The following is a 22210-nucleotide window of genomic DNA, read 5'->3' on the forward strand; positions in this document are numbered from 1 at the left end:
CTCCCACTTGTGCGGACGGTGCCCGATCCACCGGTGCAAGCACTGAGGTGCAGCGGGGCACTGGTCCCCAGCCCCCCAGCCACAGCCAGCGCCTCCAGGCTGGTCCTGGGCCCCCAGCAGAGATGGAGCTGGGAAGGTGGGTGGTGGCGAGGACCAGTCCCTCGCCTGGAGAGGAGCATGGCCAGGAAAATAGCAACTGTGCTTCGGCCTCCCGGCCAGGGCACGTTCCTGCACCGCCCTGCACACCCGCCGTGGCCAGGCATCGAAGCCTGGTCACTTTGTCCTGTCAGAGGTGAGTGATGGCCCCAGCAAAAACCACCAAACTCGTTCCATTTCTTACCCAACCAGCTCCAAACCAGCCTGTGAGAGGGAACAGCCACCACGTTAACCATGTGGTGACCATGGCGGGCACCGGCCCCAGCTGGAGCCCCTGCCAGGCGGGTGGCAGCAGCCATACACCCACCACAGACCCCGCTATACCCACTTGAAACCCACCCCAAGCACTGCTCACATGTGAGAAATCACTCCCTGAGCTCCAGGGGGGCTGGGAACCCTGCACCGCAGCCGGCAGCTGAAATGCAGCAGGAGAAGGAAGGTTTTTCCAGGTCTCCCAGGCTGCGTTTCAGTGACTAAACAGCAAAGGCTTCCCTCCGTGCAGGGCCAGCCGATGGGCACACGCAGGCTCAGCCACGGACCTTCCTGCTGCCACCTGCCTCCCAAGCCCAGGATCCCAGTGGCAGAAGCTTCTGGCTCAACCTCTGGCGGAAGACAAGCTATTAACCCTGATATACCAGTCCTGAGATAAACCTTCGTCCCGCAGGCATCTGCCTGCCGAGATGAAAGGTGCCGCTGGGCTGCCCCGGCTGTGCTGGGAAAGCCAAGGAGGAAAAACATTCCAGGAAAGTTGCTCAGCACCAGCCGTGTGGCCCCGGCAGGCTTGGCAAAGGCTGCCGCCATCCATGCTGGGGACGTTTTCTCCACCAAACCTTCTCTTGTACTCTGAAAATGGCTCAAGAAATGCCAAACAAGCTGCCTGCCTTCCCCCTCCAATGGGCTGCCTGTCCCTTCCCAGAAAGCTCTCGGGAAGAAGGGCCAGGTCCTCAGGTAAGGCTGCTCTGAGAGAGACGCCAAAGCTCTGCCAGTGCCAGGACCTTGAGTGTCCAGGGTGGGAGGTCAGCACCTTCCCCAGCCACCCCCAGCCTGCTCACAGGCCCCAGAAACTGGAGAAGACACAGGGAGCCTCCGAGCCCTTGAACCCTCCATCCATCCCACCCAGCAGCCCCCATGGGGGCAGGTTCCCCCTCCCCCACTCTGGTATCTGCCACAGCATGGTCCCAACACGCACCCTGGAGCGCCCAGCACCATCACAAACACCCGGGCAGCAGCTCAGCGAGACCCCACCACCTACCCGAAGCCCCTGTGACAGCAGCATCAGTTGACATCTGTCCCACACCACCCAGGTCAGCGCTTCGGAGCCACACGCCACTTGCCCCTCCCGCCAGCTCTGCCCCGGGCCTGTGCCGCAGAAGCCTCACCCACCACCCCCAAGGCACGGTCCCCCCAGGCCATCTCCCACCCTGGCACCCAGCCCTGTGCCAGGCTTCTCTTGGAGCTGCCGAGGCTGCGCTTGAGATTCAGCTTGAGGTTCAGCATGCCCAGACCAAAGCTGGAGGCCCATGGTGAGGTGGCCAAGGGAACCCCGCTTTTTGCTCCTCTTGTGCCTCCAGGCTCGGGCGAGCACGGACCCAGGCAGCAGGTAGGTCACTGCCCGCTCTGGTCACATTCTTTTCATTCTCCAAGCTCCAGCTCTGTCACAGAAACCGAGTCACAAACACACCTGGATATTTGTCTCTCGCCTTTTTTAATCAGCTGTATTTTAAGTAGCTTTGAAATACATTTTTCTCCAAACTGTTGTTTTTCTCATATATTATTCGGTCACAATGATGTTTGGCTGGTCCTTGCTCTGATGCACGCCCAGTCCTGATGTCGACACAGTGGAAAAGTCTGCTCAGGCTGAGAGAAGAGCAGGACTGCAACGGGGAGAAGGTGTAAAAAATACAAAAGACCAGGCAAGGATGCTTTCAGTTGCAATCCTGCAGCCAACCGCTCAACGATTTGCAGGCTGGCAATGCACGTACGGGTGCTGGTCACGTCGGAGTCTGGTGCTTAGAGCTCACAGCATGCCTGCCTTGGGCACGCAGGAGGGCTTGGACAAGCCCAGCCTGGCCAGGGGTGACATGGGACGGCTCAGCACAGCAGTCTCCGGAGAGCTTACCCTGTAGTTTTCTTCAAATCATGCATAATGTCTCATTGAGCTGAAACGTCCGTTTATTTAACAGCAGTAATAATTTAAAATTATAAAAACCCTTTCAGTGTTGGGTATCAGAAGGGCAAGGTTATAACGAAAAATAAATGGGACTTGAGATGGGGATGGGAAGGATAACGGGGTCTATTTCAAGAGTTCATTTTTTCAGTGACAGCTATTGGCCCTCCCCAGCTGGAGATCCCGGGAGGGAGGCAGTATTATTACGCTTTCATTTTAAAGAATTCAATCTCCAAAGCAGAAGAGATAGCATCCAAGGGGAGGAGGAGCAAAAGAAATAAAGAAAGGAATCTTAAATTCAAAACCATACAAACAACCTTTCCATTCAGAATTGCAACCGCTAGCTCAGCACCTCGGGTTTCCCGTCTGTGGGGCGCAGCAGCCTTTCACTGCAATGGTTAAAAGTCCACGCGGCAAATGGATGTTTTTATTAATAGACAGAGCTCTTTCCCCCCCATCCCAGAACTTGAGGCTTCTCATCTCTGAAGGACCCAGAGTCTCCGTGTCGTCGGAACTCAAAATGGAATTCTGGGGGTGCTGCTTCCCCCTTGCTACCCTCCCCTCGCTCTGCTCTGGAAGCCCCTTTCGTTGCTTACGTTGGCTGGGGAGGGAGGAAGGACAAGGGACAGGGCCCCAGGGACAGAGGGTTGGATTAAGATTCATGAGTTGTTCGATGAGTTTTCATTACTTGGTGAGCTGGAGGAAGATGAGGAGGAGGAGGATGAGAAGTTCATCCCTGTGAGTCCTGGGGGGTTTGTGGCAGTGTTTTGTCCACTTAAGCTTTTCCGGCACACAGGACACGTGTCATGCTTTGGAGAGCAGACAAAAACAAAACAAGAAATATGGGAAATGGGATTAGAAACACGATACAGGAGCAGCACTCAAGGAAAAGGCTAGGATGACAATCCTTCCTCTGATCAAAGGCTGCTCACACTCAGGTCTTACCACAGAGGTATGAAAATATTTACAGAGAACTGTACCACCAGAAAAAACACCCAAGTGCTACAAAACCCCAGCCACCCACTCGGGCGGCACTAACCTGTTCCAGCCAAGGGACTATACAGCTGTTGTGGAAAAGGTGATTGCAAGGTAACTGCCGGACGTTTTCACCGACTGTATAGTCTTCTTTACACACAGGACACTCTAACCCAGAATCTGTATCATAAAGAGAAACCAAGACACAGCTAAGCAATAAAGGAGCAAATGATACTCAAAACACCCAACTCTGTGTCCCATCACCTCTTCCCCCTCCCCCCCCATTGCTGCTTCACCCCTGCAGAGAGGAAAGCCTGTTGCTCTGCAGTCCCTGCCACCATCACTCCACTTCTCGCTGCCCTGTGTTCGCTTCCTTGTTCCCTTCCCTTCTGCTTTTTCCATCTCTATCCACACTGAACCTTCCAGAACTGTTTGCTTCCCCGGGGCAAATCCATCCAGTCTACACTATTTTTTGTGTGTGTGCGTGAGTATAACAGAGCAATAGTTCAGCTTTCTCCCCTCTCTGAAATGTTTTAGGCCTTGAAGGTATTAACAGAAAAAATTAAAACCCCAAGAAAACGTTAAACAGAATTTCCACAGAGCTCTTTGTGAGCGATTCCCTGGAGGAGATATACATACCTACGTGTTCCTGTGCAATCTGTATGGTGGGGAGGGCCTGGATCTTTTCTTTGTCCGCTGGCGGCGGTCCAGTGTTTTCAAACTGATTTAGTAACTGAAAAAACAATGAGCCACAGAAGGCAGAAGGAAGACGTGAGCTCAGCAGCACACAGAATCTGTTCATTTATTGAACCAGGGCACCTGAACCCTGCACTGCCAGCACCACAGACCTTGTCTCCCACTCCTGCACCCTCAGTGTTTCACCCCCCTGCATCACAACGGGTGCAGACAATTGTGCAGCACTGCACAGGAGGATGGGAGACTCCATTATAACGCCAGTTTTACCTGTGTAATAATTGCATCCAAGCCGTTGGCACCCCACGCGTAGTCCATTGGATTTGAATGCAAGACTCCCCTTTAAGAATAAGAACAACGATTAAATTGGGCTGGGAGTATGAACAAGGACTCTGGGAGAAAAAGCAGTACATCTTCCAACTCACCAAGGACCTAGTCCTAGGTTTGGTATAGTTGTAGGTGCAATAATTCCATTAACCAGCTGCTGGATAATTCTGAAAGACAAGAAAACCAGGTTTATATAAGAATTAGTGCCTGCTAGCTCCCAGCCCAGAAACCTGCCATGGAAGCAGTGGTTAAATAGGCTAAACACTGTCGCAGCATTGAGGAAAAGGAAAAATATCCTCTAGCAATTGCATCTTACGAACTGATTATTCATTGACAAAGGGAAGTTTCAATATTCTATTCGTACAGGGATAATTTCTGACGTGATGGCAAGTGGCTCTCCAGGATGCAGTTAAAGAAACATTAGTCTTGTTGTCCAGCGTTTGGTTTCCCCTCACACTGAGCACAACATTTTGGTAATACCTGGTAACAATGTCCTGGTTTCAGCTGAGATGGAGTTATTTTTCTTCTTAGTGGCTGGTGCAGTGCTATGTTTTGGACCTGGTGTGAGAACATGTCGGTAACACACTGGTGGTTTTAGCTGTTGCCAACTAATGTTTATACTAAGTCAAGGATTGTTCAGTTTCTCAGGCCCTGTCAGCAAGAAGGCTGGAGTGGCACAAGAAACTGGGAGGGGACACAGCTGGATCAGCAGACCCCAACCAGCCAAAGGGATATTCTGTACCACAGGATGACAAACGGAGTACACAAAGATGGGGGAAGAAGGAACGGGGAGATGTTTGGAGTTACAGCGTTTGTCTTCCCAAGTAATGGTTACACATGACGGAGCCCTGTTTTCCTGGAGATGGCCGCACACCTGCCCACCCATGGTGAATGAATTCCTCTGTTTGCTTTGCTGGCATGCACGGCTTTTGCTTTACTTATTAAACCACTTTTATCTCAACCCATGTGTTTTCTCACTTTTACTCTTCCAACTCTCTCCCCTATGCCAGCACAGGGGAGCGAGCGAGCGGCTGCGCAGGGCTTAGTTGCTGGCCAGGTTAAACCACACCAACCAGCCAGAGAACGCTTTCTCACTGCAGGTTTAACAGTTAAAACAGCCGCACTGTAGCCTGCACCACCGTGCTCTGGTGAAATGGCCCCTATAAACTCAAGGCAAGAGCGTGCCAACGGCTGCAGGCCCAGCTGAAGGCTGAGCGTCCAGCAGCGCGAGTTCACAGGGGCGAAGCTGGGCACCTACGGAAGAGTCACACCGGGCACCTCTGCTCAGGAGCAGTCTTTGAGGATCTGCTCCTGAAACTGATGAGAAAAAGGTACAGGCTGATTTTTAGCTGACTCTCATCAGTGAAAAATAACGGGGCTTCGCCATTGCTCTCACCCTTCCAGCGTGGGAACTCCCTCGTGCCTGCCAGCGGCACGGCGGGTGGCGAGACGGGCTCGGGGCTGCCTTGCGCCGTATCGATGCCGAGACTGGTGCTCTCGCTCCCTCCGGTTCTCAGAGTCCCTGTTGTCCTCTGACTGCACATTGGACCCGAACGGAAACTCAAAGCTGTCATCAAAGATCCCGAAAGCAAACTGGCCATAGCCCTGCGGCAAGGTGAATAAGTGCTGATCCACATTCTGGGAGTGAGAGAGTTCAGAGAACGGATTGTAACAAAGAGAAATAGCTCTTAGCTTTCACGCCTGGTACTACACCAGCCCTCCAACCAAGACTAGCCTCGTCAGATCCCCAGCAGCTCTCAAGCCTTGGCTGACATGGGTGGATCAGTGCACTCTCAGAAGCAGCTTAGTGAGGAACAGACACAGACTGAGACTACATATGAAGGTAAGAAATAACTACAGCTTTCCTGCTTTCTCTTTAGCTGCTGCATGTAACTGCTGCCTTTTAAGCTGAGGCTACTGCATAGCAACACACCCAGACAGCTCACTAAATCCCAGCTTAGCCCCCTCACAACAAGAATAAGCTACAAGTCATGGTCCTATTAAAAACACACAGTAAAAATACGACACGTAGAGATTTCAGGAGCAGCACACGGATGATATTGATATCTCCTTTCCCAGACTTTGTTTAAATGTTTCCCAGATTATGACAATGTACAAGCAGAAAAATACTTCAACTCAATGGTAAAGCAGTAAGTGCTGGAAGAAATAGAGAGGACTTACCTCAAAAGGATGCCTGCTCTGATCACTGGCTGATGTAGAAGAGCTGGTTTCATTGTCAGCATTCCTGTAAAGAATGAAGAGCATTGGGAAGCCTCGAAAGGGTGCTACGAAAAGATTTTCCCAGCAGAGGGGAGTGAGGGACACACCACAGGAAAACCTGACACCACAGCTGCTCAGTAATGGCACACAGAAAGCAACAGGTTCATTTCTCTGCGGAGCTGGAGTTCGAAGGGATCTCAGAGGTCTGCTCACCTTCCCCTCCACCCCGGGGCAGGGTCAGCTCCGCACTGAAACCAGGCTGCCTTCAGCTGCTGATTTTCTAATTGTTCACATTAGGTTTTGCTCTTCCCCCAGCTGCAACCTTCATTTCCCCACATCTTCACCCATGTCCCCCGACCCTTTTAGATTCTGATTTCACGAAGCTACAGAGAAGTGACTGAACCATGACATCAAGCAAGGATTCCCTGCACAATCCACCTCAAACAAATCAGCTAATCCTCGGGAGCACCAGGAAGGGAAGACTTAAGGTCCGAACCCTGATCACTATGACCCAAACATGCTTAAGTCTAATCTTGAATCAAAGGAACTTCTCTATTGCAGCGGCATGTGACTCAATGGGACTGATTATTAGGAAAACTCTTCATACTGTTCAGTTTCTGCTTTTGGAGAGCTGCAGGAACATTTACTGCTCAGCATCCAGGTCTACGCTTTGATGTTCATGGTACCAAAGAGCTAAGACTCAGCGATTACGCAACTCGCCCACGGTCACAGCATATCACCAAAGTTAGGATTAGCCAAGATTGATTTTCAGCCTCTAAGGCTGGTGTCGTCAGACCAAGTATTTCTTTGTCGGTACAGAAACCTCAGTCTGCAAAGATCAGCTCTCTCAGCGGGCAGCAACGTGTGGCTGGCACACTCCCTGTGCAGCTCAGTGTGCCCTCACACGAACGCCCACCAACATGCTGCCTGACCCAAAGCCACTCACAACCAAGGTCCGGCAAATGTGCCTGGAACATTTCAAGACATTTCTTCTACTCTTGCCTGTTCTGACACTGCCAGAGAGCAGTCCCACTACTGAGTCAGCAGTAAAGCACGTGAATGCAGATCTCAGCTGCTCCAGTGCAGAGTCCAAAGTCTCAGTCAAAATGTTTCGCCGTTCACACTCTAAACTAAGTTATTAAATTATATACTGAAGAATATGTACACTCTCCATTCCACAGACTCCTCTCTCAGGTTATCTCTGCCCTGATGATTCAAACCAGGTCAGAGCTGCCACACACCATGGGGAAAGCCTCTCTATTTCAATCTTTTTTTTGCTTGTTTGTTTTAAATCAACCCATTCCTCCCCACCCCTTACCAGCAACATGACACCCACCATTCCCATGGCTGATTTACCTGTAGATGCAAACTATGCAAATTAAGCACTATATACCCACAGTGATGAAAGATGAGCCAAGTATCAGGCAGAAGTAATAAAAATGGTGTATTTAGTATCCAACGTTGCCTTTTAACTAGAGGAAAAGGAAAAAAAGCAAAGCAGACTAAGTTCACGCTAGCAATAGCCTTTGGGGCAGCACATTACCTTGGCTCTTCAGGAAGTTCTTCAATAAAACCAGATTCACACCGTGGGCAAATATAGTCCTACAGGAGAAGAAATACTGAATGAGAAAAGAAAGTGTGATAGGGTGGAAGAGTCCTGCAGCTCCTCGTTCCAAGTGCATGCCACAATCACAGAGCCAAAAAGACCCCAAATCACTGATATTTGCCTTCACCAGACTAACGAGGCAAATTGTTAAGCCTGAGCCTGTTTGGAACTTGGCTTTAGAAAAGATTTGGATAACGCTAATTAATCCCCAGTATAGACAAAGCATTAGATAACATCTGATGTAGTTCTGGGTGAAGTGAAAGCAAAATCACCGGCCTTCCCAAAAGACCAGCAATCAAACATTAGATTTTAAATCGCTGCGTGTTTTGGGGGCCCATCCCCACCCCCTCAAAGGGCCAAATGAAAGAAACTAGAAGGGGATTGCAGCACAGGCTAATCAGGGTGTCACTGTCGCTTAGAAAGGGCTGAATGGAAAGCTGTTACTAGTGTCATCTGGGGTTCACACCACACAGAGGTCAAGGAGACACAAGAGGGTCATTCTGCAACACACAATACCAGAATTTTACACTCCCACGCTCAATGCTCATTACAGAAAGCTACTGCCACCCTTGTAGCCTTTAACACTGAGTATGTTGGAAGAAACAGCCTGTGTGTGCAGAAACACACGGGATTCCTCAGGAGCACGCACAGTTGCTTTTCCTCACAATTCCTGGCATTAGCGAAGAATTTCTACTCCACAGCTTTCTAGCTTTGGGGTTTACAGCGAGCAGCAGCCCAGAACGCTCGAGATCCTGAAAGGAAATTACTTCACTTTTCAGTGCTCGAGAACAAGTAGCACCACACAGCACCGCTGAGTCAGAAGAGGAAGCAACAGACCCCATACCTAACTCCAACCACGGCCGAGGCGGAACAGCCACCGCAGGGAAACACAACCACTCCAAACCCCGCACTGGCAAAGCCAGGCTCAGCGTGGAAGAAATTTAAGATCTAAAAATAACGTTCCTTCCCTTTACTACTGCTACGTTCGAACGGGCACAGGCCCTTAAAGTCAACAGATTCACCAACAGAGGAGAGGATGCCAGTCACGTGCATTCGCTCTGATAAGACATCTGGGATCGCTCCTCCAGCCACCCCAAAAAAAACCCGATAAGGTCCCAGCTCAAGGCAGCAACGCCAGCAATCCAGTCCACGCTGCCCCTGCCTGCCCAGCAAGATAAGGAAGCAGCAAGCACCAAGACCTAGAAACAGACTCAGAGAAGTTGCTGCTCCCTCTTCTGCACGGGACTTGTTAGATGTGTGATTGTGAAACAACTAAGTCTAATTTACACAACGTTTATGTTTTCTAGAAGATTTCTACACCACGCAAGTTCTTCTCAAAGTTGGTTACCAGCACACAGGAACTCCTGTGATGAGCATAGAAAATCAGATCCACTGCTCTGCCTCTGAAATACCCCCTTACTGGTTTACCTCCCACCAGTACGCCACGGGGTAGATTATATTAAGGCAGCCACAGTCGAGCAGTGAGCAACTTACTTCTCTCAACTCTCCTGTTTAAGGGAGGCTTTTGTGTGTGTGTGCTTACAGACAACTCTGAACAGAGGGATCAGCAAATTCCTCTGCAGCTGGAACAGCACAAATGTCAACGTTTGTTGTTTCTCAGGCTGTTTGAATCACTCCTTTTGCAGCACACGCTACGGTACCTCCTGTAGCTTGCTCTGCAAACAGCAAGTGAAACTGAGGGAACTTGGACCCTCAAAATAAGTTCATTAATGAGCAATTAACTAGACCTGAATCAACAAAAGCAGTCGTCCTCTCCCCACTACAGTTCAGCGTGTTCACTACCAGATGTGCTCTTCTGGCACAAGCCCAACACGGGGCATTTAAACAAAAAATAAACGACCGATATTTCTAGGTTACAACCTTCAGCTCCTGCGCCACTTTCTCCAGCCTGTCTGTGTATTTAGCAGGAGCATTATCAAGAGTTTTGTCCTCAGGCTTACACACAAGCTGTGAGATTTACCAGCAAGGCCTAACCTCCCCTAACCAGTAAGACCCAACGGAGAGGGCGAAAGGACAAACAGCACAGTCACAAAACCAAACTGACTGCAAAGTCTGACCGACCACGGCAGAGACACCTGTGCTCACAATCAGGTGACTTTTAAAATTCAATAAACGTTAACAAAAAGCGATGCCTTATTCTGACAGACGCTGCAAAAAGTTTCAGAACAAATAGAGAGACTGTCAGGATCCTCCAAATCGAATTTAACATCTCGCAACGTTTGGCAGGCGAGCAACAGAAAATCTAGCCGTGACCTACCACTATGTTTTAGCCAGTTCCTTTCCAACAACCGGTACTCCTTTTCTACCCACGTCAGGAAAACGTGACTCCTTACAGGCCAGGGTTTTACTCAGCAGTTAAAGCACACCTGCTCATGCACTGCACCTAGCCTACAAAGCCCTTCTGCATTAGCGAGTGGAAACGGTGTACGTATCATTTGTACACTCGTCTACGCCTTAGATATTATCACCTCTGAAGCTCTTCTCATGCTCATTTAAATCCTACTGAAAAGAAACAAAAAAGAAACCCCCTCGTTATCCCACGGAGCTTCAGTTCGCTCCAGACAAAGACGTGGGGTCATGGTGCCCGAGCCAGGGGGTGTTGGAGCCCTCAGCCGGCTGGAGGTGGGGGGGGGCGAGGGAAGCATGGGGCTGAGGAGGGGCTGCTGCAGGCTGGGACCCCCATCCTCCCACCCTCCAAGGCACAGCTGCCCAGCAGGCTGGTGCACACAGACCCCCACAGCCCAGCAGACCCCCCACAACAGGCCCAGGCAGGGCAGCGAGCCCCCTCCCGCCCCCCCAGCCCCAGCTTCTTCCCTCAGCCACAGTGCGCCCCCCTCCTGCGGAGCCCCCCCAGCCCCTCCTAACACCCCCCCTCGAATCCCAACTACCACACACACAACCGCCCACCCCCAGGGCCCTCACCCCTCCTGATGCCCCCCCCCCGAACCCCAACTTACCACCCCCAGGGCCCTCACCCCTCCTGACTTCCCCCCCCCCCGGACCCCAACTTACCACCCCAGAACCTCCCACCCCCAGGGCCCTCACCCCTCCTGACTGCCCCCCCCCCAACCCACCACCCCCAGAGCCCTCACCTCTCCTAAACACCCCCCCCCAACCCCAACTACCACACACAGAACTGCCCCCCACCCAGGGCCCGAACCCTCCCCCGAACCCCAACTACCACACACGCAACCGCCCACCCCCCGGGCCCCCCCCCGAACCCTTCCTAACGCCCCCCCCCGAACCGCAACGACCACACACTCAACCGCTTCCCCCCCCCCCCCCAGGACCCTCATCCCCCTCCCTCCTAACGCCCCCCCCCCCCGAACCCCAACGACCACGCACACAACCACCCACCCCCAGGGCCCTCACCCCCACCCCCCACATCGCCCCCGAGCCCCCCCGGTCCTGCCCGCCCTGAGGGCCCGCTCCCCCTCAGGCCCCCCCCGCTCCCCCTCAGGCCCCACCCCCACGTGCCCAGCCCCCCCGGGCCCTCACCCCCACCCCGGCCCCCGCCCCAGGCCCCCCCCCACCCCACCCCATCCCACGGCCGGGACCCCAGCCCCGCTCACAGGCAGGCGCGGGGCGATCTCGGCCGAACAGCAGTGGCAGAAGAACCGTCCCGGCTGCGCTGAAGCCTCCGCCATCTTCCCACCCCCCCCCCGCCGCCTCACCCCGCCCCGCCCAGCGACGCGCGGCGCAGGCGACGGCGGCCGAGCACGGACAAGCGCGGGCGCGGCGGCCGAAACGCGGAGTGGCGGAGGCGGGCGCTCCGGGGCGGGGCTTGCGGAGGGGGCGGGGCTTGCGGAGGAGGGGGCGGTGGCCCGTTAGCCCGAGGCGCCGCGGCTGGGGGCCCGATCCTGGGGTCCCGGGGTGCCGGCCCCCTTCCGATCCCCCGGGGCTGGAGCCTGGCAGCTGCCTGAGCCTTCCCGGCGCCCCACGGCCTGGCCGGGGCGGGGGGGCTGGGGGGGGGAGCAGGCCTGAGAGGGAGGGGGGGGTCCTGATGAGGAAGAGCGGGAGGGGGCTGCAGCTGAGACCTGCCCAGTGCGTCCCTGTCCCTGCGTTTGTTCCCATTCCTGGGGTTTTTTTCCCCCTTATTTTTCAATAAAACTGTGGGAAGGGGGCTTTACAATGTCAGCTCAAAAGCGGAATTGTTTTGGTTTTTTTTTATAAGAGGGGGAAAAAGATGGGGAGAGCTTGAGCCCCCCCCCCTAAAAAAAAAAAAAAAAAAGTTTTTTTCCAGTGAAAATCCCCAGATTTGCTTAAAGTTTCAGCAGCCCCAAAGGGAGGTGAATTCCCTGTCAGCAGAAGCCTCACAGGTTTCCCAACCCCCCCGCCACTGGCAGGTGCTGGGGGGGCTTTGGGGGTGACAGGGCTGTCCCCCCACCGGCTGAGCCCCCCGCAGCACCTGGGGCACGGGCACGGCCCCGTCACCCTGGGCTGAGAGCTCTGGGGGGCTTGTGGGGAGCACAGGGTCCTATGGGGGTCCCTGGCCCCAGGGCAGCAGGGTAGGGGGGTTCTGCACGGTGGGGCTATGAGGTTTGGGGGGTGGCAGGGCTGTGGGGCTGCAGGGTTTTGGGGTTTCTGTACCGGGAGGGTGTGGGGTGGTGGGGCTGAGGAGTTTTGGGGTTTCTGCAAAGTGGGGCTATGAGGTTTTGGGGGTGGTGGGGCTGCAGGGTTTGGGGGGTTCTGCATGGGGAGGGTGTGGGGTTTGGGGGTTTGAGGGTGGTGGGGTGGTGAGGCTGCAGGATGGCAGGTTTGGGGATGTGGGGTGGTGGGGCTACAGGGTTTTGGGGTTTCTGCATGATAAGGCGATGGGTTTTGGGGTGGTAGAGCTGTAGGGCTGCAGGGTTTGGGGGTTCCTGCATGGGGAGGGTGTGGGATGGTGGGGCTGTGGGGTTTGGGGGTTTCTGCATGGGGAGGGTGTGGGGTTTGGGGGTTTGAGCGTGGTGGGGTGGTGAGGCTGCAGAATGGTGGGGTTTGGGGGTGACAGGGCTGTGGGGCTGTAGGACTTTGGGGTTTCTGCACGGTGGGGCTATGAGGTTTGGGGGTGGCGGGGCTGCGGGGTGCCCACCACCCGTGGCACCAGACCCGCTTCCAGCAGGTGGCATCTTCAGCCCAGGTTTTGCTGCTCCGGCTCTTTCGGGTGCTGGAGCCGATGGGGGTGTGTGTGTGGATTTGTGAAGCAGCTCAGGAATTCTGCTGGAGTGCAAAGCTCAGGGATGCTCCCTCCAAAGGTCTCCTCTCCCTGGGCGTGCCAGCGGCCGGGGCACTGGGGACAGGGACAGGGCACAGGGGATAGGGCACGGGGCACTGGGGACAGGGGACAGGGCGCTGGGGACAAGGCACGGGGGGTGGGGGACAGGGCACAGGGGATGGGGGACAGGGCACAGGGGACAAGGCACTGGGGACAGGGCACAGGGCACAGGGGACAGGGGATGGGGGACAGGGGACAGGGGATGGGTGAGATGCTGTAAACCGGGCGCTGGTGGGAAACGGCAGTGTAACGGCTCTGCTCGGTAAGCGGTCGGTGACTTCTGGAAGGGTTTGGTCATTGTGTGGAAATTGCAACTGTGGGACAACTCTGCAGTTGTTTATTTGCTGATTGATGATCCCAGCTGTTGATAAGATGCGTTAGCAATGATTTACAGCCCATGAGGAAACTGCTTCCCAGTCTTGTAACTCCTTGATTCGGGAGGTGGGTCTAGACAGCCTGGCGTGGGCCAGCGCCAGAGCCAGACAGAGCCCGGGCACCCGCAGAGCAGCGCCCGTGGTCCTGGATGGGGCATCTCCCACCCCGCAGTGCTGTTCCCGTTCCCTTCCCTGCTGAGGACGTGGCCGCGGACGCGTTCCTCCTTGCCCCGTTTGACGGTCGGAGAACAAGTTGCCACTTGATCAAATGGGTGCCGGGTGCCTGTGGGATGGGGAGGGAAGGATCCGGCTCCACTGACTTTGGCCCTCTGGAATTCCCTGACGCAGGAGCTGTGGAAGCTGAACGTGGCAACACTCGTCAGGATGCAAATGGCAACGGATATTCATGCACGTGGAGATAAAGGCGGGCAGAGCGGCCTGCCGCTCCAACACCTCCAGCACGAAGCAGTTGAGAAGACCCCCCACCACGAGCCCTTCGGCTCATTGGGATGCGCTTGTGCAGGGAAGGGCGGCTCAGGATGGGGAGCCTCCGTTGTGGGGCTGCCTCGGGACTTGGGGAGCCCCTGGTCGGGCAGAAAGCTCCTTGTTAGGACTGCAGCCCCCAGGCTCACACAGAGCCCCCTGCCCAGCCCTCAGCCCTCCGCATCCCTGATGCTGAGCACGGAGAGGGCATCCCACCCAAGAGCCCTTCTCCAGAGCATGATGTTCCTGCTGCCCCTGGGCAGCCCCGTGCCCTGCCTTCAGCCCTGTGGGGCACACCAGGGTTCCTGGGCAGGCGCACCCCATCTCTGCCGTCACTCGGGCAGGGGCTGCGCAACCCAGGAATTGGGTTTCTGGACTTGGGTGTCCCCTGTCTGCCTGCTGCCTGCACCGGGTCTGGTCAGGAGTAAATTTGAGTCACCCCGGGAAGCCAGTAGCCAGGGAGGGTTTTCCCACGGTGCTGCAGAAAGAAGGGAACTGCACCCTCTTCCCAGAGCACTGACGAAGAGGTGACACCTCCTGAATTGGTATCGATTCATCGTTAGACAGCGCCTGCTCCCTGAGCAGCCGGGCGGGCAAAGTGGCCATCCCCGCTCCGGGAGAGCAGGCGGGAAAGAGGGAGGGTTTTGGCCAAGGGCAGCGGAAAATGTCCTGGGCTTGTTGTTATCCAAGGGGATGGGATGGGGTGGGAGGCTCCTCCGGCAGCTGAGTCACAATCCCACCTGGGCTACGCCATGGAGGGGGACAGTTGCCTCTCTGCGATCCCTGATGGAGCTCGCAGGGACCTGTGGGTGCGCTGGCCTCTGCCACAAACCCTGCGGGTGCCCGGCAGCAGAGGGGGCAGGGGGCAGGGGTTCCCCCTTGCCAGCCGCAGGCTGGGGCGGTAGCCGGGGGCTTTGTAAGAAAGGTGAAAAAAAAAACCCAGTACTGCTCTGGACTGTGCTGGTGTCAGGAGGAGGGAGCGGTGGGTGCCCCATGGGGCTGTCCGCGGTGCCCCCAGTACCCACCATCCCCAGGGCAGGGAGCAACCCCGGCAGCCCGAGTGGATGCAACGGAGGTTTATCGAGCCCCACTCCCGCGGCTCCCGCTGCTGCCACTGGCATTGCCCGGGCCGTGGGTGTTGGCGATGAGCTCACGTCCTGAGACGTGACTTAATTCAGACAGTGCCACCGTGCCAGCTGCTGGCGAGGGGCAGCCGCGGGCTGTGGCTCTGGCACTGGCACGTGTGTGTGTGAGTGTGTGTGCACGTGTGTGTGTGAGAGAGAGAGAGTGTGCGTGCATGCGTGTGTGTGTCTGTGTGTGTGCATGCATGTGTGTCTGTGTGTCTGTCTGTGTGTGCATCTGTGTGTGTGTCTGTGTGTGCGTGCATGTGTCTCTGTCTCTTGTCTGTGTGTCTGTGTGTCTGTGTGTGTGTGTCTGTGCGCATGTGTCTCTGTGTGTCTGTGTGTGTGCGTATATGTGTGTGCATGTGTGTGTCTGTGTGTCTGTGTCCGTGTGTGTGCGTTCGTGTGTGTGTGCATGTGTGTGTCTGTGTCCGTGTGTGCGCGTTCATGTGTGTGTGTGCATGTGTGTGTGTGCATGTGTGTGTCTGTGTCCACGTGTGCGCGTTCATGTGTGTGTCTGTGTGTGTGCATGTGTGTGTCTGTGTGTGTGCGCGCATGCATGCACGTGCACGTGCCCCGAGCGCCCCGTCCCAGTGGGAGCCAAAGCACCGTCTGGCCAAGACTCATCCCGTGGCACCAGCTCGGTGTGCGCCGGCTGCGCAGTGTCCAGTTCCCGTGGTCAGCACCAGGCAGAGCCCATCGCTGGGTTGGCCCCACACCAGTGTGTCCCACCGGGAGCACCATGGGCTCGGGGTAAATCCTGCTGGTTTGCTGATCTGCAGCATTCAGATAAACCCAGACACGCGGGTGTTGCTGCCGGCAGCCGTGGCATTGCACGGCATGATGCCGATGGTGCTCCTCCTGCGTGGGCACCGTGCTCCTGGGGGTCTGCTGAAGCCCTGGAGTCTCTGGCTCGTCGTGTTTCCTATGGGGGGGCACAGAGGCGCGGGTGGCAATGCTTAAACCCAGACCTGGCTGCACTCTGCAGCCCTGCAGGCTCCTGCCTCGCAGGGCCAGGGGCAGGCAGCGCTTTTGGCAGATCCTGGCCACTTTGGGTGCAGCCTCCATCTTTGCTGCCAGCTCCCCAGTGACTCGGACCAGTCATTTTCTAAAAGGTCTTGGCCTCTGGGTCTTGTGCTCTTCAATAAAGCGGTCACTGTAGCTCAAGCCCACTCACTGCCTGGCTGGGGGGGTCTGGGGACAGCTCTGAGCACGGGCTCCGTCCCAGGCTCTGCCTTCAGCCCTTGAAAGCACAAGCACCTCCTGGAGCCGGAGCAGCTTTCCAGCACGGTTCCTGCCAAGTGAGAATAACTGGTGCAGCTGGTCTCCCCGCTCCCCTCCACCCCACATTATATATAATTGCCTATTTTAATTAATAAATTGGAGGCCACTCAAAGGAAAGCGGCAAGATTTGTTACAAACACTGCAGGGATTGTCTGCCAGCCCCGAGCCAGTCATGTCACGGCGGATTTGAATCGGTCTCCCTTTGAATTCACTCACAGACAGATCAGGAGATTTACATCCCCCACCTCGTCTCCCGGAGCCTTGCACCTCCAGGCTGCAGGTCCGGATCCCGCCCTGGCAGTTATCCCGCAGCTCCTGATAACCTGCGAGCAGCGGGCGCGGGCTGAGCCCTGTCCTTGCCACCGAGGGGCTGTGAGGTCCAAGGGATGCTGGCGGCGTGTGGTCCCCAGCCGGCTCCCGGCGTGGCTCCGATCCCCTGGCTCCAGGATTTCACCAGCGGGCAGGGGCTGGCAGCACTGGCAGGGCAGTGGTGTGGCAGCATGGTGCCCGTGTCTCGTAGCATGGAGCCGTCCCGGCTCTGCCGTCCCCGCTGTGCCATGCCGGCAGGGAGCCCACCTGCCTCCGGAGCAGCGATGACACAGAGGCTCGAGGGAGGCTCAGGATCTCAGGGGACTGCTTTTGGGCCCCACCGAAATTTTCCCTTTTTCTTTTTTCTTTTTGGATTCTTTGCTTTTCTTACGCTTGGTTTAAACCATTGTTTTTCAAGGGAAATTTTAATGTGAAAAACATGTTTTGCTTTTCTACCAACTGCAAGCCTGGGCTATGTAAGCAAGCAAGCTCCTTGCCTGACAAGGGCTATGGGGCGGGGGGGGCTCCACAGGGGGATGTGCCCTGTGGTGGTTCTGCCCTCCTTGGGCTGCCGAGGGCTGAGGACTGAGGTCCTGTGGCGCTGGGATGCCCCAGGCTGGGGGGGGCAGGATGGCCCAGGCTGGGGGGGCTGGGATGCCCCAGGCTGGGGGGGCTGGGATGCCCCAGCCCAGCTCAGCTTGGCCTCAGCCACAGTGGCTGTCATCATCACAGCTCGTCATGAAAACCTCCTTCTCCTGGTGAGGGCTGGTGCTGTGAGGTCAGACTGCTGGAACAGCATCAGCCCACCAGCATCCACAGGACCCATGCAGGATCAGCACCTCCAGTGGCTCCATTGGCTTCCGCCCCAGCTCAGAGGGGCCATGCTGGGTTCTCAGTGGGGGAGTTGCCATCAGCCCTGGCTTACCGTGCAGCCTGTGCCACGCCGTGCCGGACAGCCATGTGCCTTTGCTTTCCCAAACACGCAGCACTCATCCTGGGCCCTGACCTCCCATGGGAGCCCTGTGCCCTGGAGCCCACCAGCCCCCCTGCCCTCGTCTGTCAGACTGGCAGCGGGACGTGGCTGCAGGGGCTGCGTCCAGTGATGGGGTCAATGGGCAGAACGATGCCGGTGTCTCCCACCCCTTCCCGAGCCAAGCTCTGCCCATGATGGGTGTGGGGTTATGGTGGCATGCTGCTCCAGGAGTGCTCTGAAGAAGACACCTTCCCAGGCAGGAAGGTGGAAGAAATGTGCTTAGGTGCCGGTGGAGTCTGCATCTCTCCATCTGGCCAGGATCAGGGGAGGGCAGCCAGCAGCTTGGCTGTCCCGTCTGGATAACCAGCACATTGCTCCTAGACCAAAGATCAGCGAAGCAGACACTGTCCTTTCTGGTGCTGCTCTGCCTCCTCCAGCAGCACCTCCCCACAGCCTCTCCGAGGAGCCAGAGAGGTTTTCATGACCCAGGAGGTTTTACCAACTCTCAGCTCCTCTGGACCCAGTTCAGCCCCACACGATTTCATTACATTTTATGGCGCTGCCAGCCCTTCCCTCCAGGCTCGGTTTGGTCCTTCCTTCCACCACGGCGGAGGAAGCATTTACACTGAGGAAACCGCACGGCCGGCCCTGCTGCTGACTCACAGCTTGTTTACACGGCGTGCCCGTGAAAGTTACTCAGAAAAGTGTGTCACGCATGGCGGAGCCCAGCCACGCGAGCCCCGAGCCCCGGCAGCCACCGCAGCTCCTGCGGGGACAGTTCCAGAAAGCACGGCTGAGCAGGGCGGTGGCCAGGTCCTTCCACCGCAGCTTTCCCATGGATGCTTGGAGCATCCTCCTCCTCTGCCCCGTGGGATTAAGGATCCAATTTGCCCATGGCATGGTCCTTGCGCCTGCCCCGGCACCTTCCTGGAGGATGGAGGTGGCACCACCACTGTTCCCTCCGCGTGTGCCTACACGGGTGGTTTTCCTGCATCATCTTCCTCGTGAAGGTGCTCCCTGCTTGGAGCTGGAGGTAGAAGCGCTCAGTGCTGGGGGGAGCGACCCTGGCAGCCATGCAGGGCTGTGCAGGGCTGGGTGGCAGTGGGAGTCCCGCTCTCCTTCTTCCCCATCCAGCGCTGTGCTGGGGCACAGCCGGTGCCTTCCCGCTGCGCTCATGGTGCGCCCGGCTCGGGTTGGACACTGGCAGGTGGCCCGTGGTTTGTGCAAGCTTTCAGGGCTTGCACGAGCCTCGCCAGCCACAGTGGAGCCCTGCCGACTCCTCGCCCCAGCTCCCCCTGTGCCCACCCCGTGCGAGACTCAGCCAGCCATGTGGGCAAGAAGATCATTTTGTAAGGAACTCATTAAGGCAGCTATAAATCTGCGTGCGCACAGCCAGGAGAGATGGAAAGCAGAGCCAACTGCAGGCCATGGACAAGAGACATCTGGTCTGTCACGGAAAGGGGAAACGCGCCTCGACAGACCCAGCTCCTCTCCTGGGCTGGGCAGCAGGGTCCTGTGGGATGGGATGGGATGGGATGGGATGGGATGGGATGGGATGGGATGGGATGGGATGGGATGGGATGGGATGGGATGGGATGGGATGGGATGGGATGTCCCTGCTGCTTCCTGGCTTTGGCTTTCCTGCGTCCCAGCTTTCCTGGTCTCCGCTCCACGCTGCTTGCACCTCCTGGCTCCATGCACCGGCACTTCCCCAGCAAGGACAGAACATCTCCCATCCAAGATGGGGCACAGCTGGGGACACTGGAACCAAAGATGCTTGGAAGAGGCACTGGGCAAGCATGGCCCTTGCTGGGAGCAGGCAAAGCCCTGGAGAGAAGAAGGACGGTTCTGAGGAGGGGAGAGGGAGCACACCCACCCTGGGATGATGCTGCCTGCAGATCTGGGACCTGCAGTGTGTGGGGCGATGCTGGGTGCCAGCAGCAGGAAGGGGGTCTGGGTCTCCCCAGGCACCCCCGAGGCCCAGCCAGCACCCACCACCCCAAGGGAGAGGCATGGAGGGGGAGAGGATCCTGGGCAGCAGCAGCGGCAAGGTTGGGGAGCAGCTCCCACCCAGCCAAACCCAGTGAGCTGAGAGCTGTCCTGATGGACTCACTGGTTGGGCGTGCAAGGGGGGGGAGCACGGGCAGCAGAACAGACCTGGGACTTTAATTATGCCTTTGACACAGTGCCTCATGAAATCTTACCCAAATAATTAAATCCAATTGCCTGAGATAGGAGCATTTTTACAATGCACTGAGAACTGGCATTGAGATCATCAGCAAACAGCAGGGAGTCATGCTGGGGGGCTGCAGGGGGCGGGCGGTGGGTGCCGTGTTTAACCTCTTTCCTGCCAGCAGCCTGGAAGCCGAGGTAGAGGGTGCGTTAATTAGCTGCCTGCTCCATTCTGCATTAGGGGCCAGAGCCAGGAGCCTGCCGGGAGGGGAAGCCACCTCGCTGGTCCTGCAGCCCGCTCCTCGTCCAGGCGCTGGCAGGGCTCAGCTGGGGTGGTAGAAAGGCATTAGTGGGAGGGATCTGAGTTTGATCAAGGGTAAAACAGGCCAGGTGATCAGATTTGGAGGGGCAGGTCTTGGGAAGATATGTAAGCCTCCCACCGCCTGCCCTCCCCACACGCAAGCTCTCCCGCCCTACCCTCCTTCATCTGCAGAAGTGGAAGTGTCCCAGGAACATGAAACGATTACTCGGCGAGGAGAATCCAGCTCAGCACTTCTTGGCATTTGTTCACGGCTTTTCATCTTCAAAGCTCCTTGCAAACATTAGCTAACTAATCCCTGCAACCTTCCTGTGAGATAGTGCAGGATCAAGCAGAGGAGTATTATCTCGCCGCAGCAGATGGGGAAACTGAGGCACGGAGCGGTGACGCTGCTGCCCCGGGGCACGGGGCGAAGCTACGTGTCAGCGCTGGGGGTGGAGTGTGGCCAGCTGGGCCATCGAGGTGCAGATCACACTGCTCCACCACTCTCTCCCCAACGCCAGTGATGCAGTTGTGAGCCATAAGCATCTCCCTGATTTACACGGCTGGAGCCGAGCGGACACGGCATGGAAAACCCAGCCCCAGGGTCAGAGCTGCCAGCAGCAGCCCCACGCCTCGAGGGGCAGCTCCCCACCAGGGCGGAGGGACCGGTGCCGCCTGCAGAACCTGGGCCATGCCCCCAGCCACGTGCTGAGGGATGTTCGGGGGGGGGGGCAGGCAGACTGAGGCTGGGGTCAATCTTTGCCCGCTTCCCGCTTCCTTGGTTCACACTTCTAGGGCTGAGCCTCGGTGGACCTCGAGCTGCCCCTGCTGCACCGAGCATGGGTCCCATCCTGGCAGGTTTCTGGGGTCCTGTGGCCCCATGGGGAACACGTGAGTTCGGGCAGTGCTTCAGGCTGCAGAGCCCCTGGCCAGCAGCCCCCCTCCCCGCGGGTGCTGCTGGGGCATTTGGAGCATCTCTGCTTGCATGGCAGAAACTTGGGCATCCTGCTGCCATGGGGAGCGTGAGGGGGTCAGGATTGCTTCGCTCCAAGGGGGAAATGGTGACCAAAAGACATCCAGGGACCTGCCCAATGCCTGCCAGCAGATCCACGCCATCAATATGAAACCTCTGCTCTTTTGTCTCTGCCCTGACCCTGGGCTCTATGAGAAACGCTTCTCAATTGAATGTCTTGTTGCAAATTGCAGCTCTAATTGGTTTAGCAGAGTTTAATTAGCCTGAACTGATGAGAGAGGCGAGATTCCCTTGTTAAAGGAGCCCAGCAGCTCAGGAGGAGAACGAAGCAGCCAGGGGGCTGGGGGGGAGGATGGCTGGCTCTTGAACCTCCGCCTGCCATCGTGCCGCAGCCCGAGCGGCCCGGGACGCCGCCTGACCCAGCACAATGCCAGCACCCAGACGGAAAGGTCAGATGTGAGGCTGCCATTCACTGCGGCTGCAAAGAGCTCCTTTGTCCCCGCTCCCACTCCTCCTGCCGCCCCCAGCCCCCTGCCTGGCCCATGGGCTCCTTTGATTCCCCCCGGGAGCCGCTGCCATGGCAGGGCTGGTTTCTCCGCGGTTCCCAGCCTGGCTCCACTCCTGGGGGGCTGTTACCGGCGGGTCTGGCGGTGGGAGCGGAGGGGAGCGGGGTGGCAGCGTCGCCCCGCGTGTGGTGGACTGGTTGGTGGAGTTTTGCTCCCAGGTTTGCTTGAGAACCAGACTTGGCCCCTGCCTTCAGTGTAACCGCGGGCGAGTCGCTTCCCTGCCCCACGGCGC

The 22210-nt window shown here is 56.9% G+C and overlaps 1 protein-coding gene across 1 annotated transcript; it reads right to left on the bottom strand.

Moving 5' to 3' along the window:
* Nucleotides 1-1842: 1842 nt before the first annotated feature.
* On the bottom strand, nucleotides 1843-11834 carry RNF126 (ring finger protein 126). Its single transcript, XM_040589198.1, has 9 exons — nucleotides 11738-11834; nucleotides 8082-8140; nucleotides 6500-6563; nucleotides 5715-5956; nucleotides 4417-4485; nucleotides 4262-4331; nucleotides 3938-4031; nucleotides 3363-3478; nucleotides 1843-3132 (listed from the first exon to the last, which is right to left on the bottom strand). Exons 1-9 carry the CDS (start codon nucleotides 11810-11812, stop codon nucleotides 2983-2985), a joined length of 939 nt encoding a protein of 312 aa, XP_040445132.1. The 5' UTR covers nucleotides 11813-11834; the 3' UTR covers nucleotides 1843-2982.
* Nucleotides 11835-22210: the final 10376 nt, after the last annotated feature.

This window comes from Falco naumanni, chromosome 4 (genome assembly GCF_017639655.2).
Source record: "Falco naumanni isolate bFalNau1 chromosome 4, bFalNau1.pat, whole genome shotgun sequence".
In the NCBI taxonomy this organism is placed as follows: Eukaryota; Metazoa; Chordata; class Aves; order Falconiformes; family Falconidae; genus Falco; species Falco naumanni.